This window comes from Emydura macquarii, unplaced genomic scaffold (genome assembly GCF_026122565.2).
Source record: "Emydura macquarii macquarii isolate MOO-44397 ecotype Brisbane River unplaced genomic scaffold, CSIRO-AGI_Emac_v2 contig_306, whole genome shotgun sequence".
NCBI lineage: Eukaryota > Metazoa > Chordata > Testudines > Chelidae > Emydura > Emydura macquarii.
In genome coordinates this window covers 5706589-5720061 of record NW_027130443.1, presented here as the reverse complement: position 1 = coordinate 5720061, position 13473 = coordinate 5706589, and the positions used below count along the sequence as shown (strand labels likewise).

Here is a 13473-nt window from a genome sequence, read left to right as displayed (position 1 = left end):
GGTCAGGAAGGAATTTCCCCTGCCCAATATACAGTACAGGAGAGCGTACACAGAGATTCTCCTGAAGTAGTGTCCAGTGTCCAAGGCAGGATACTGGGTGCAGTGGAGTATCAGTGTGTTGTGGCAGGATCTCATGCTACGTAGAGCACCTGCCTGGGGGAGGCCATGCTAGAGGGTCCACTGATTTCCACTGGTAAGGCAGGAATGGCCCTCATAATTAATATTACTGTAGCGCCTAAAGGCCCAGACTAGGGTCAGGCCTCATTGTGCTCAGTGCTGTACGTGCACTTTGGGAGACACAGTCCCTGCCCCCAGGAGCTCACCATAGGCCAAAGGGTGGGAGGAGAAACGCAAAGAGAAGAAGGGATCTGCAACAGTCAGTGGCGGAGATAGGACAAGGCTCCACTAGACGGGCCCCCTGGCAAAGCCTATGGCCCAGCCCCTCATATTTGATTTCACTCGGAGTTAGGCACCTAGACATCCTCGAGGAGGAGCTGGGCCCGTGTTCCTTCCTGGGCCCTGAGCATTCTCAGCCCCTGGGCCGAAGCAGCGTCTCCTGCTGCCCGTCTGGAGCCCTGCTCTTAGCGGCGGGGCAGGGCTGTGACTGTGTGAGGATGGAGCATCGGGAACCAGAAAGGAACGGAGGGGAGGGTCGAGAAGCACTGTGAGCTGGGGAGAGGGAGAGCAGAACCTGTGACAGGAGGGACTGCCTGCACTCCGGCCACTCCCTTCCTGCTCAGAGAGGTGCACTGCCGCATAGTCAGAGCAGGGGACTAGGAATCAGGGCTCCCAGCTCGACCACTGACTCTCAGAGGGACTGGGGACAAGTTGCTTCCCTTCTTCCTGCCTCAGTTTCCCCTCTGCCCTACCTCTGAGATTGAGGGGGAGCTACGTGCAAGGTGCTACTGCCTCTCCCTGTGCCTCTGCGGCACCTCTCTTCTGCCCCCAGCCCCACTGGGAGGGCAGGACACCTCACCTCAAAAATCGCGGCTCCTTCCGTCCTCCAACGGAGGCAGAGCGAGACTCAGAAATCCCCCAAAGGCTCTGTGCCAGCTCTTGCCCCATGGGCTGGCTGGCCAAACTTCAGCTGGTTTGCCACCGCAGCACCCGCTGGGCAATCGGGGGCAAAGGGGTGGCCAAGCCCAGCAGCAAAGCCCCAGTGGCTTCCTTTCCCATTTAAATCCCAGCTGAAGTATCACTGTGTCAGAGGGTTTGGGAAAGATTTGCGTCCCCCTGCTGCTCCCCCTCACCTCTCCATGTCCTCTGTATTTTGTCACTGTCCCAGGAGGGGTAAGTCTCAGCCACCCGCATGATGCTTAGAAAATCCCAGCGGTCTCGTGGCCACACGAAACCCTTTCAAATTGAATCCTGACTCTCTGTTGTTATTTTATAACTGACTGCCCAGATTGCATGGAGCGGGGCGGGGGTTAATTAAATCAGACGGTGTCTCCAGGAATGATGTAATTACGAAACATCTGGTGGATGAACAGAAAGGAGGAAAGTTTGTAATCAAGCCCCAGACTCCCTATCGCTTATGAGACATGCCTAGAGAGGAGAGGTGCTGGGGGCAAAGGCTGTGTGGTCTAGTGGGTGCAGAAAGTGACGGGGAAGCTGGAAATCTGGTTTATCATTCGAGGACTCCAGTGCAGACTGGTAGGACTCCATGGCTGTGCTGATTGACAGCAGCTGAGAATCCAGTCCTTTGGTGAGTCACTGCCTTGTTCTGTGCCTCAGCTTCCCCATCTGTAAAATGGGATTTACCCGCCTTTGAAAAGTGCTTGGAGATCCTTAGATGGAAGGGGCTAATAATACCACCAGAGCTGCCAGCGCGAGGCATTCTCATTCCTCTCAAATCGCAAGTAAACCCTATGAGCCCTGCCCTAACAGTCAGACCACAGCTGCTCCTCTGCGCAGGATAGATCGCCCACTGCCCGGCTCCCCCGTTTGTGAGTGCCATGCCCCTGGGACACAGGGTTTCACTCAGGCGGGGGCTGCAGGCAGCAGGGAGCAGAGTCTTAAAAGGCCGGATCAAGCTTTCGGCCTCCCCGGCGTCAGTCCAGCTCGACACCGATGGAGCCAAGACCAGACTCTGGCCGGCCTCTGGCCTTGTTTCCTCCCGGAAGAGTCTGGCTGGGCCGTCACCAGCGAATCGCTCCGCAGGGCTGACACGCCTGCCCAGGCGCTGGGGGAGCCGGTGCCCAGGCCCGCTGGGAAATGTTCTCCTTTCCCCCCGCGAGATCCAGGGTGAGCCGTTTCCTGTGCTGTGGCTAATTACCCAGCAGGCCTGTGCGGAAAGTAGGTCCCTGCCCCACCCCGCTGCGGAGAATCGATGTGTCTGAACAGGGCACCTCCGGGCAGGGGAAGCGAGTGGCAATTAGTGTTAGCCCTCCACTACCCCCCGCCTCGGGGATCCCACTGCTGCATAATGGGGCGCAGCTCAGGCAGCGGGGACTGCGGGGGCAGAAATTGGCTTTAATGAGGCAGAGGATGGTGCAGCTCAGCAAACTCCCTGGGGATGAAGGCTGTTGCTCCATCACCACTAGGTATCTTTGCTCCCTGGAGTAGGACGGGGTCAGGGATGTTTGGTACAAGAGGCCGGCCCGACAACAGCCTCCTCTGTTGGAGGCCGGCTCGTCCAGTCTCCCCGAATGAGGAGTCCAGGGTAAATCTTGGGGGCTTAAAGGTGTGGCCAGCTGAGATTCGCCATGTCCCAAGAGGCCTCGACTTCCCCGCTGCCGAGAATTAATTCCAGGGTCTTTGCGATCCCACATGCCAGCCTGGGGAATGCCAATCTAGCCCAGTTCATGCCCGGAGGAGAAGGGCCAGGCCGGTGGGGGTGGGAAGAGAGCAGATTCGTTAGCGTGAGCTTGAGGGCCCTGGCATGACTTTGGCTGAGTGAGAGCACGCTGCCCTCCAGAGTGAGTCCCTGCGGGCTGGGGGAGCGGGAGATCCACCCTGCACCGAGAGCTGCCCACAGGCATGCACGTCACTAGCAGAGCCGGGGCCAGCACACGGGCGTCCTCATGCCTGGTGCCCTGCTGCTCTAACCATCGGCCCCCACTGCCTTCCCAGCGCCGGGAGCAGCGTTCTAGAGTCCGCAGCCCCTCTTTGCTGACCACTAGGTCACACTCCTCTCCCCAACCCACGAGTTCTGGTTCCAAGTCACCTCATCTAACCACTAGACATCAGTGCTTCGCAGAACCAAACCACGGGAGGAGGCCTGGCTCCCAGCCCCCTGCTCTAACCACCAGACCCAGCTGGAAACAGCACCCACTTGTCCTGACTCCCACTCCCCTCTCTAACCACTACCCCATGCTGCCCTTCCAGGGCTGTGGCTGTTACCCAGGAGTTGCGTTTCCCAGTCCCCTTCTTTAACCACTAGAGCAGAGTCCCTCCCAGAACCAGAACCAGGCATCCTGACTCCAGGTCCCTGTTCTAACCGCAGCACTCACATCCCGAATGTTCACATGGACAGGCAGGGCTCCTGTCCTTCTCCGGCTACTGCACCCCAAGAGAAGGAGAGTTTGAAACCCGCCCTTAAACTCTCTGTTCTTTGCTCCTCCTCAGAGCGCGCGGGTCCTTTTCTGCTGCAGTTGTGGCTTATCATTATTTCCTGAGGTGGTCAGCAGCCTCTGGACACAGGCGTCAAAGAAAAAATTAAAGCGACGACAATTCAACACGTTGTTCTTTGTATCTTCTTGGAATCCGATACAGGGCAAGTCTGTGATCCCCAACTGGCTCCTCCACGCTGCATTCAAAGCAATGTTCCCATGGTCCCGGAGCGTCTGCCCCCGGCAGCTGTCAAGGGTCAGTTGCCCATCTGAGATACCCAGTTGCATACTAAGAACAGACTAATGTGTACATGCACCACTGCCTGTTGCTAGGCAGAAAACAGACTGCTCAGATGGGTGTCATAGGCCCTGTACTGCTACCCCTGCCCGAAGATTCTTCTTGAGCTCACGTAGTAGGGGTCTGGGCCTTTGGATCAGAAGGATCTGGGTTCTGTTGCTGCTGGGAAGTTCTGAGTAACAGCCAGGAAGTTATTGTTCTAGGTAGGCAAGGATCTGTAGACCCCTTGGCCTGGATCTCCATGATCCCCCTGCCCCCATAGCCAGATGTGGGGCCATCCAGAGATGATTAGGCTACAGTGCATCAAAAGCTGCTAGTCACCCATCAGGTTCCTGGGTCCACCTTCATGCTTAGAGCCAGCAAATTCTCCCCAAGCCCCCAGCGGCACCATCCCCCCCCCATTCCACGCGTAACTTTGGGCTGAGATGTTCCAGGCCGTGACAGATCAATGGGCCATCTCCTCCTGCACCCTGCCATAGGTTAGCGGTTCGCTCCGCTTCAGCTCTTGCCTATTGTTCTACAATACACCTAAGTGCTCGGTCCATTTCTACTAGACGGGCCACTTGGGGAGAGCAGTGCTCCACTCCAGAGGAACTCCTGGGCCTTGGGGACTCTTAACTTGCCATTCCAACCTCAGGGCAGGTTAATAACGAAGGCTCGTTGGAGCTGGCTTGGTGGCTGGGGTTGTCGCCATCACCCTGACAATGTGCAGGAGGAAAACAAAACCCTGGGGCCTCTAAGACATGGGGGGGCTGGTTCGGAGATATGCTCCTGAGCACCCCCACTGCCGGCTGGGACCCCTTCAGCCAGCTGGAGCCTTCTAATGCACGGGCGCCGCAAGCACTCTTATCCGAGCGGATCGGTCATTGTGCCTGGCCCAGAAACTTTCAATTTCCAGAGACTTGGGGGCAGCAGCAGGTTGGGGCTTGATGTACAATTTCCTTGCTCTGGGCTCCTCACCCGTTTCTTTTCCCCATGAGACTGGACTGAGCCGCTGTGCAGACAATCATGCCACCTTCTCTTGCCGGATGCCAGGTATGTCTCCTTTGCCTGGATCAACTCTTCAGTGGCAAGTTCGGCCCAGAACCTCAGGGTGCTTCTCCAAGCAGGCAAGAGCAGCTTGTTTGCACTGCAGCAGTGCCGCCCCCAAACGATGTAGCTACGCCGGCTCAGAGACCGGTTTAATTTAATCAGCGCCACCTCTGTGTGTGAACATGCTAATTAGGGTTGCAGAATGCCCAGTGCCGATTTAGCTTCAGTCGGTGTCGCATTAGATGTAGCCAAGTCAGTTTCTAAATCGATTTAGTCATATTGGTCCCGTTTGTCTCGTGTAGACAAGGCCTTTGATTGGAAGCTCATGGGGCAGGGTGTCTGCGCAGCACCGAGCACAATGGGGCTCTGCTTGCGGGTGAAGGAGGGGACTCGGAGACAGAGTTGGGCCTGTGCCTCCGAGGACAGAACGGAGCCCGGCTGAGCTAAATTCACAGCAGAGGGAATCTTTCCCTCACCTACTTGGGAGGGAAGAGAGGGCTGGCTGCCTGGGAATCATCAGGTCATGTTCTGGCTATACCACAGCTCTGACGCAGTGCAGGCGTCGCTCCCGGCCGTGGGACTGCCAGCTGTGCCCAGCTGCTTGGCTGGCGTCTCTCAAACATCCTTGACACTCGGGTGGAGTTTGAGAGGGACTCTGGAGAGAACAGGAGGACTGGTGCTCAGGGCTCAATTCCAACGACTCACGGTGTGACACTGGCCAAGCCGCTTCCCTTCTCTCTGCCTCAGTTCCTCCCTGGGGATCCAGGGCCCCATTTGCCTCTCGCGCTGGCATAAATCAGGAGCGACTCCGCTGAAGCCAGCAGAGCTACATTGGCATCAGCGCGCAGAATATGAGGTTCAATGGGCCTGGCCAAGGGGTAGCCAGAGTTAATGAAGGCGCTTTGAGATCCTCGGCTAAATGTGCCAGAACAACAGATCCTGCTGCTCAGTGCAGCTCCAGAGGACAGACGAGGGCTCATCCGTCTCCTGCGCTCACTAAGCAACGTGCTCTCCCTTAATAACAGACCAGTGAAGCGGTCTCCTGTCCTGGGTAATCACTGCAGGACTGGTTTTGTACAAGGGGGGCAGCAGGGGTTTTAGCCTGTTCCATACTGGGACCCCCCCCCACACGGGGTATCCCTGCTATCAGGGGCTCCTGTCCCAGTTAGCCCAATGGGAAGGGCAGGATGGCCATGCCCCCCGACAGCTGTTTGTGATGCTAGGATAAGGGACAGCAGCACCCGCCTTCGGGGCCCCTGCTGGGAATGTCTGTGGAGCTCACTGAGCAAACCCGTGCTCAGCTGAACAGCGCAGGAGGTTTCACACACGGCTCCGGGGGTGGGGGCACCGGCTCAGATGTTCTAAGGCACCTGGTTGCAGGTGCCCTGGCGCTGACTTGTTTCCAGTGGGTGCCGCAACGTCGCCGCCAGGGGCAAAAACCCGCCTCGCGGTGCACCGGGGGGCTGGCAAACAAGCAGCCGGGCATTGCCGGGCCGGGGGCTGGGCAGGACAGGCATCGCATCAGGCGCAGCAACCCGGCTCTGAGCACAGCTTCCCCACCTGTCTGCACCCCAGAGATCCCCCGTCCTGCACGAGCCAAGGCACGGTCACGCTGCCCATTAGGGGCAGGCTGTGTGGGTCCGACGACCCCGTGTGCCAGGGTCCCCAGCGCCAGTGCTTTCGCTGCCCTAGACGGCGGGGTTCAGAGGCAAAGGGCAGGTCCTGGGTGTAGCACAGACATGTTCCGGCCTCAGCATCCCGGCTTCAGAGAGAAGCAATCCCTAGGGCCGTTTGTTTTAGCTAATGCTCCTCGCTGGATTAGTTAGATCCCCGGCGTGGGGAAAGAGGGGCATAGGGCCCTGCTTATTCTGATGCGGCACAACCTGCTATTACATTAGGCCCAGATCCAAATTCACTGCAGGGCGAGTGTGAAGCGCGTGGGGCCTTTTCACATCATCCCAGATTTTACATAAGAGTATCTAAGAGGGTGTGTTCGGCCGGGCAGCGTCTTACGGGTGAGGTGTGTTTACCTCCTGTGCACATGCCTGTAAAATGACTCTCCAGGGGCCTGCGCACACCAGCCGGCACTCAGAGACTGACAGTACTCCATCCCCACCTGCGGCAGACAGGGAACAGCTCCGTAGGGGCTTGGTAAGGGCCTGGTCTTGCCCCCATCTAAGTCAAAACCCTTCTCAACTTCCACGGTGCGGGATTGGGGATTGAGCCGTTAAAGCACAAGGACAGATGTGTGGGTGTTTGTCTGGGTAGGGACCGGGCAACAGCCTTAAAAAGTGTCTCTCTCTCTGTATGTATCCATCACGCGCACGCGCAGTCTGTATCAGATACCAGCTCATATAAATGACGTTCCAGCCCACATAATCCTAACGCACAAACTCATACAAACAGACACACATCACATTTGCACTGACACATGCTACACAAACACACCTGGCTCTTATTTGAACACACCCTTCTTATACATAAACTGAGGCTTTGTTCTTGACACCTTTACTCATGTGGGTAAGGATGCCGCAGCTGGGCCCTTAAGATATAAGCTGCCTGGGACAGGGACTTGAGTCCCTTTATTCATCTGTGCAGAACTGTGCACACCAGCAGAGCTCTATCATCACCGCTAATATCTGACCTAGCATGTATGTGTGGGGCTCTTTTACAAATCCTACCCTAAGGGAGTTAGGCACCCAAGTCCGACTGTATTGCAATAGGAGTTGGGTGCTGAAATCAATTAGGATTCTTTGAAACTTCCAGGCCATCATCATCTTTGCACCCAGACATCTCCCAGCGTGGTTTAAGGCTCATTCCACGCTGTCTCAACTGCTACCCAGTGCGGAGGGTTACTTTTGCATCCTGACCAGCACTTGGGTCCTGACACACAAGATCTCTTTCCCAGCACAGGGTGGGAGTGTTGGCTGAAGCACTTCGTTCCTAGGCAGATCTCGACAGGAAGGCTGTGGCTACTGGCTATTCCACAGCGTGTGCAAATGCCGAGTAACTCTGGAGCTAGGTCCCTTCGTGCCAGCTGAGTGTACACATGCTGTATAAATGGAAAAGGAAGCTCCTCCCCCCCCTTTTCCCCCCTTCCCGATTTTCCAATGACAGATCTAGGTCACTAGGACAACTTCTAATACTTGCCAAGCCCACAGCACACTCTTAGCCACGCTGCCTTTCAAAACAAGAGACCAGAAGGTTTATAAAACCAATAGGATTATACAACGCGAGCCCCGCACAACTCAGTCTGCACAGACGCAGTCAGATCTAGTTGAAACAGGGAGGGGCGGGGAGACAGCTACAGAGAGAAGCAAACCGCTGATTATAATTAATAGGGGTGGGTATCAGTACAGAGGTGGTGTTAAAAAGACAATTTTTGGTTTGAATTCGAACGGAGAACCCAGCCTGCGCTTGCTAGGAACATCGGGCCATCCGTCCTGCACTGGCGTAAACTGGTGTCACTCCAGACAGCCAAGGCAACTAACAACCCCCCAAAAATTCAAAGGAAGAAAACTTTACCCACCTGCTAATTAATAGTGCTGGGCTTTCGCCATCTGAAGCACTACGTAATGACTAGGTGCTGTTATTAATTATGGGGGTGTTAACACGCTCCTCCCCGTAAACAAGGCCGGTGTCATGCAGAGAAAGAAAACGCAATCAATGGATTCATGGGCCCAATTCTTCTTTGGCCTGCCCCGTGTGTTGTCAATGTACACCCCTGCGTGTAAACCGCTACCCTCTGATGTGGCTGCATTTTACATCCACCGCTTGCAGGGGCCAGTGACAACACGCGGTGCAGGGAGATGGAGAAAATGAAGACGTGTGCGACAAAAGGAAAATCAGGCCGATATATGTCTATTTGAGGAGTCGCGTGAGGCTGGCTACACCCATGCTGTAACCTCCACCAACTCCTCAGACAGGCATCCAGAAAACATCAGGAACCACCGACCACAGTAAAGTCACCAGAACGTGATCGAAACAGAAAATCACTCGAAAGAACGAACAAAATCGGCACAATGCCACCAGCACACGGTACACATCTGCCGCAGGGGAAGCAGCAGGACGGGTCCAATCCTCACGCTGGGATGCCAGTGGCCATCAGACCCTCTCCATGCTTCTGGGGCGCAATCAGTCCCGAGTCTTATGGCTTCTTCAGTCCCTGTATACGTTGCTTCCTGCAGGACCACTTCCAACGCAATCTCTCTCTCCTCCATCTTCCCCCCTTTACACTTAATTCTTTTGATTCCTATTTTCATTTTAAGAAAAAGTAGGTCTGGGAATAATCTTTAATAAAAGAAGGGGGATTTAAACTGCCAGGTTGTCATGCCAGTGATTTCTGACCAAGTCAGCTATTATTGGATAGGTGTACCCCCAATTGAAAACTTACACCCCCTCCTTTTCTTGTACAAAATTGCTTGCTTCAAAAGACTTTTCTGGCCTCCCCTTCTGTCCCCCCATAAAAGAAAATAATCAAAATCCTTAATAATAATAATAAAAAAATCAAATTGTAACAGGAGCAACATATTGGAAAAGGAGCTTAAGAGCTTTTCCTAGCAATGAAATCCTAAGTGAGGTCTAAGCTGGCGTATAAAATGAAACAAAACAAATACGAATTGGATTCATAATCACAAACAGTTGAAAAAAAAAATCAAAAAGCCAGATTTACCCATATGCATTTCTAGGCAAATGGACAGTCAATTTCAAACCCCTCCTAGCAACAAACAACTTGAACAGTGGAAAAATATGTTCCCTGGTCTGCTTTGCAGACTTTTCTTTTCTTTTTTCTTTGACATGAGCCTGAAATACCGGGCAGCTCTTTTGGATTATAGAAGGGGAAAAAAAAATACGATTGTGTGTGTGTTCTGAGCGCCAAACTATGGGTGGATGTATCTTTTGTCCAAATCCCACAAAAACAGCAGTAACGGCAGAAAAATGTGCACCCTAATTTACCCCCCCCCCCAAAAAAAAAGGTCAAAAGCTTCCCTCCCCCCCCGCCAAAATATATTCCAGGCTAAACCTTTTCAAGAGCTTTCCCAGGCAGAGACCAGACAATATCCACGGCAAGTCACACTCTGCCCTGTGCTTTTTCAAAGGCACTTTAACAAACCAAAAATCCCGCCCCCCCCCCGGTTGTGAACAGACTCACAAAGGAGAAAGTTACAGCACTTGCCTGCCCACGCTGATGGGATGCCTGGCCCCATTATCTGCCGCTCTGGGCTGGCAACAAGAGAAAAAAGGCTCCGCTGGGGGAGACCCCAGGGAAAGTTGCCTGCACTGTAGCCGTGCGGGCACCACAATCATCTCACCTCGCATCCTGGGGCTGTCTGGTATTAGGGTTGTGTTGAGAATCTCATGAAAACGCGCCGCCCGGGTTCCTAGAATAGCAGCAACTCCTGCGGTAAATTAAGTCTCCAGGGTTGGATCCTTGTCCTCTGGCGATGGTGCTGCTCTGGTGATGGGTTGAAGTGACTGGATCGTCTTCTTCAGCCACTCTGGGTCTCTGCCCCTCTCGCTCCCGGCTGGCTGGTCCCTGCCACAGCTCTGCTAACCTACTTTCTGCAGCGCCCGATGGAGCATGTGGAAATTCACATGACAAGCCCTGCTCAGATCCCGCCCACTTAAAGTCAGTTTCACTTTGCGCCCCGCCCCCTTTTCTCCCCCCCCTGCATCCTCAGCTCCTGTTTCCACCTTCTCAGGCATATTTCCTCTTCTCACACCCTCCCCTGTGATCTGTGGATCAGGGCTGGTGGCTGGCTTCTTTTTAAAGCAGGGGAAATGAAAAAGGATGACAACTGGGGAAAGCCAGAAAACCTGTGCAGGGGCGTGTCAGGCCGGCCACCCAGCCTCATGCATAACCTTGGAAAGATTGCATGGAAGGGCCCGATCCTACTCCCTGTTTCACCCACGAGTAGGTCTACTCCAGTGTGTAGCCCTGCTGATGTCAATGGCCTGTCCTGAGCTTCTCAACTTCTTTTGATGTCACTGCTCCTGATCCCTGGTCCACTGCACTGAAGGGACTCGCTACCCGTAAAATGGTGTGCCAGCCCCCTCCGCGCCGCCTGGGCATGGCTCTGAAGAGACCTGCCTCAGTTTCCCCTTCTCTCAGGGCCCTTTAAGAACTTCCCCCAGGCCCAAGGTGCAGATCCCCTGCTGAGGTTTTACTGTATTAAATTCAAATAGAGTCTCTTCCACCCAGACTCAAAATAAAGTCTCCCTGGCTTCTCAGGGGGCTGCACTGCTCTGCTTTCTTGGGGCTTTGTTTTTCTGCACTCTCAGCAGCTTCCCCACCCTCTTCCTTCAGGGACCCTTCCAGCAGCTCTCTGTCATGCTTTCCCTGACCTCCTCCAGCAGAGAGAATTTCACAGGTCTCTGGCCTCCCCTTGCTGCTCTCTCCCTATTTATAAGGCCCAGGTTCCTCCCTGTGAGCCCAACCAGCCAGCGGTGATTAGTTCAGGTGCTCTGGTCTCACTCCCTCTTAAAGGGGCCATCACCTTCTGACAGCGTCTCCCAGGCTCAGTCCGTCAGCAAGGAGCTACACATACACGTCAGAGTGGGTTTTTGCTGCTCTTGGCTCTGTAACATGCATGCAAACATCAGCCACCCATCAATGGCTCCCTTCACCTTCAAACTGATGGGGGGACACCAGTCCATCATCCACCCCTGAGACTGACAGAAAGGGAAAGTCGTATTTAAAAAAGACATCGCTGGGGCACCGTTGAGTGCATGTGTGAGGACGTGTTCGTGGCTATGGTTGTCTTTCTAAAAGGCATGCTCTGGTTCAATCACAAAGATGGGCATAAGGCAGGAATCAGCTGTGAGATTCTCTGAGGGGGGCTACGCAAATCAGACTAGATCAGTGGTTCTCAACCAAGGATCCACACACCACTGAGGGAACACAGAGGTCTTCCAGGGGTACTTAAACTCATTTAGATAGTTGTCTAGTTTTACACCAGGCTACCTAAAAAGCACTAGCAAAGTCAGTACAAACTAAAATTTCATACGGACAATGACTTGTTTATGTTGCCCTAGATACTATACACTGAAATGTAAGACCAATATTTACGTTCCACTGGATTTATTTTAAAATTATATATGGCAAAAATGAGAAAGGAAGCAATTTTTCAGTAATAGCGTGCTGTGACACTTATATTTTTCTCTGATTTTTGTAAGCAAGTCATTTTTAAGTGAGGCGAAACTTGGGGGTATGGAGACAAATCAGACTCCTGAAAGGGGTACAGTCGTTTGGAAAGATTGAGGGCCACTGGAGTAGATGTTCCGAATGGTCCCATCTGGCCAGAGAACCTATAAACTGCTTAGTATTCCATGATGCATAAGAATGAAACGTTAAGAGATTACAATCAAACATTATTTCCTTGTACTTCCCCAGCTGTTGTCTTTTATCTTATACTTCGATTGGAAGCTCTTTTGAAGCAGGGACTGTCTTTCTGTCCTGTGTTTGTACAGCACCTGGCACAGCGGGGTCCTGGTCTGGGGCTAGGGCTCCTAGGTGTTATGGTCATACAAACAATAAATAATATTAATCATGAATCTGGGCCTGTATAATTAGTACCTTTTTACAAGAGCCAAGGCCACCAGACGCTTTTTTCTGGGGGCCAGCGTGAATGTTGCATCAGGCTACTTCAGTCCCGACAGCACCACCTGCCGGGGGGGTGGAGGTCACTGCTCTGTGTCCTGCATGAGACGCTGCAGCGTCAGAAGAGGCCTCGAGGTGTGTGAGCCTGCAATGTACCATTGCAGCAGAGGGTGCGAGACCGATGGGATCCCATGCTGCATGTGCCATGGCATTGTGCCCAGTTTCTCTTTGGCGTGACCCCACTGGGAGCCAGCCTGGGCCGGTGCATTTGGAGACCCCCGTCCCACAGACACATAAAGGACCCAGAAGGGGGTCAGAGGAAAAGGTTGTCTTCTAAATCTGTCCAGATTGACTAAGCCACAACCATGGGAGACGTGTAAACTAAGGGCTAGAGTCTCCCATGCGGCCAAAAAACTGCCCTACAGCTGACGCGTTCACCTACATGAGGGTCGGCTGCACACAGCGTCCTACACCTCCCTTCCCTGTGGCTGGACAAGGGAGGAGAGTCTAGTGAGAAGGGGGTGTGGCTGTGCCCTGAGCCCTGGCCACCCCCTTGGGGCCTTCGGCAGGTGGGGCCGTTTAGAGACACCTCTCCCACCCTCGTAGATTTTCAGTCCAGAAGGGACGGCAGTGTTCAGTTAGTCTGCAGAGCACCGGCCTGAGAACTTCACCGGGGGATTCCTGCCTGTCATTTCGGGTTGAGCTAGAGCCATGCAGAAAAGCATCAGGCTGCTCCAAGTTATCACAAGGCTCGGGACCAGTGCAGAGCAACCTGGGATCAGGGAAGCGAAAAGGTGGCTCAGGTCAGCTTCGCTGTCCCTGGAAGGTCCCTTTCCAAGCTTCTGACCAAGTTTGGACCAAGCAAAGTACAGACTGTGCTAATAGCTTCTGGTATCAGTAGCTACTGCCCCAGGCCACTTGCCAGAACGTGGCCTTTTTATAACCCCAACCCACAGCAGCGGACTGGGGCCAGGACACAAAGACTAGACTTT

At 53.9% G+C, this 13473-nt stretch overlaps 1 protein-coding gene across 2 annotated transcripts in view; it reads right to left on the bottom strand.

Annotated features, from left to right (window-relative positions):
• Positions 1–10509, bottom strand: part of LOC137157119 (nuclear receptor ROR-beta-like) — a 39049-nt gene extending 28540 nt beyond the window's left edge. For both annotated transcript variants that reach the window (XM_067554312.1, XM_067554320.1), the window contains exon 1: positions 10194–10509. In XM_067554312.1, coding sequence (XP_067410413.1) covers positions 10194–10200 — 7 coding nt within the window. In that variant the 5' untranslated portion in view covers positions 10201–10509. The remainder of the gene's footprint in view (positions 1–10193) is intronic.
• Positions 10510–13473: the final 2964 nt, after the last annotated feature.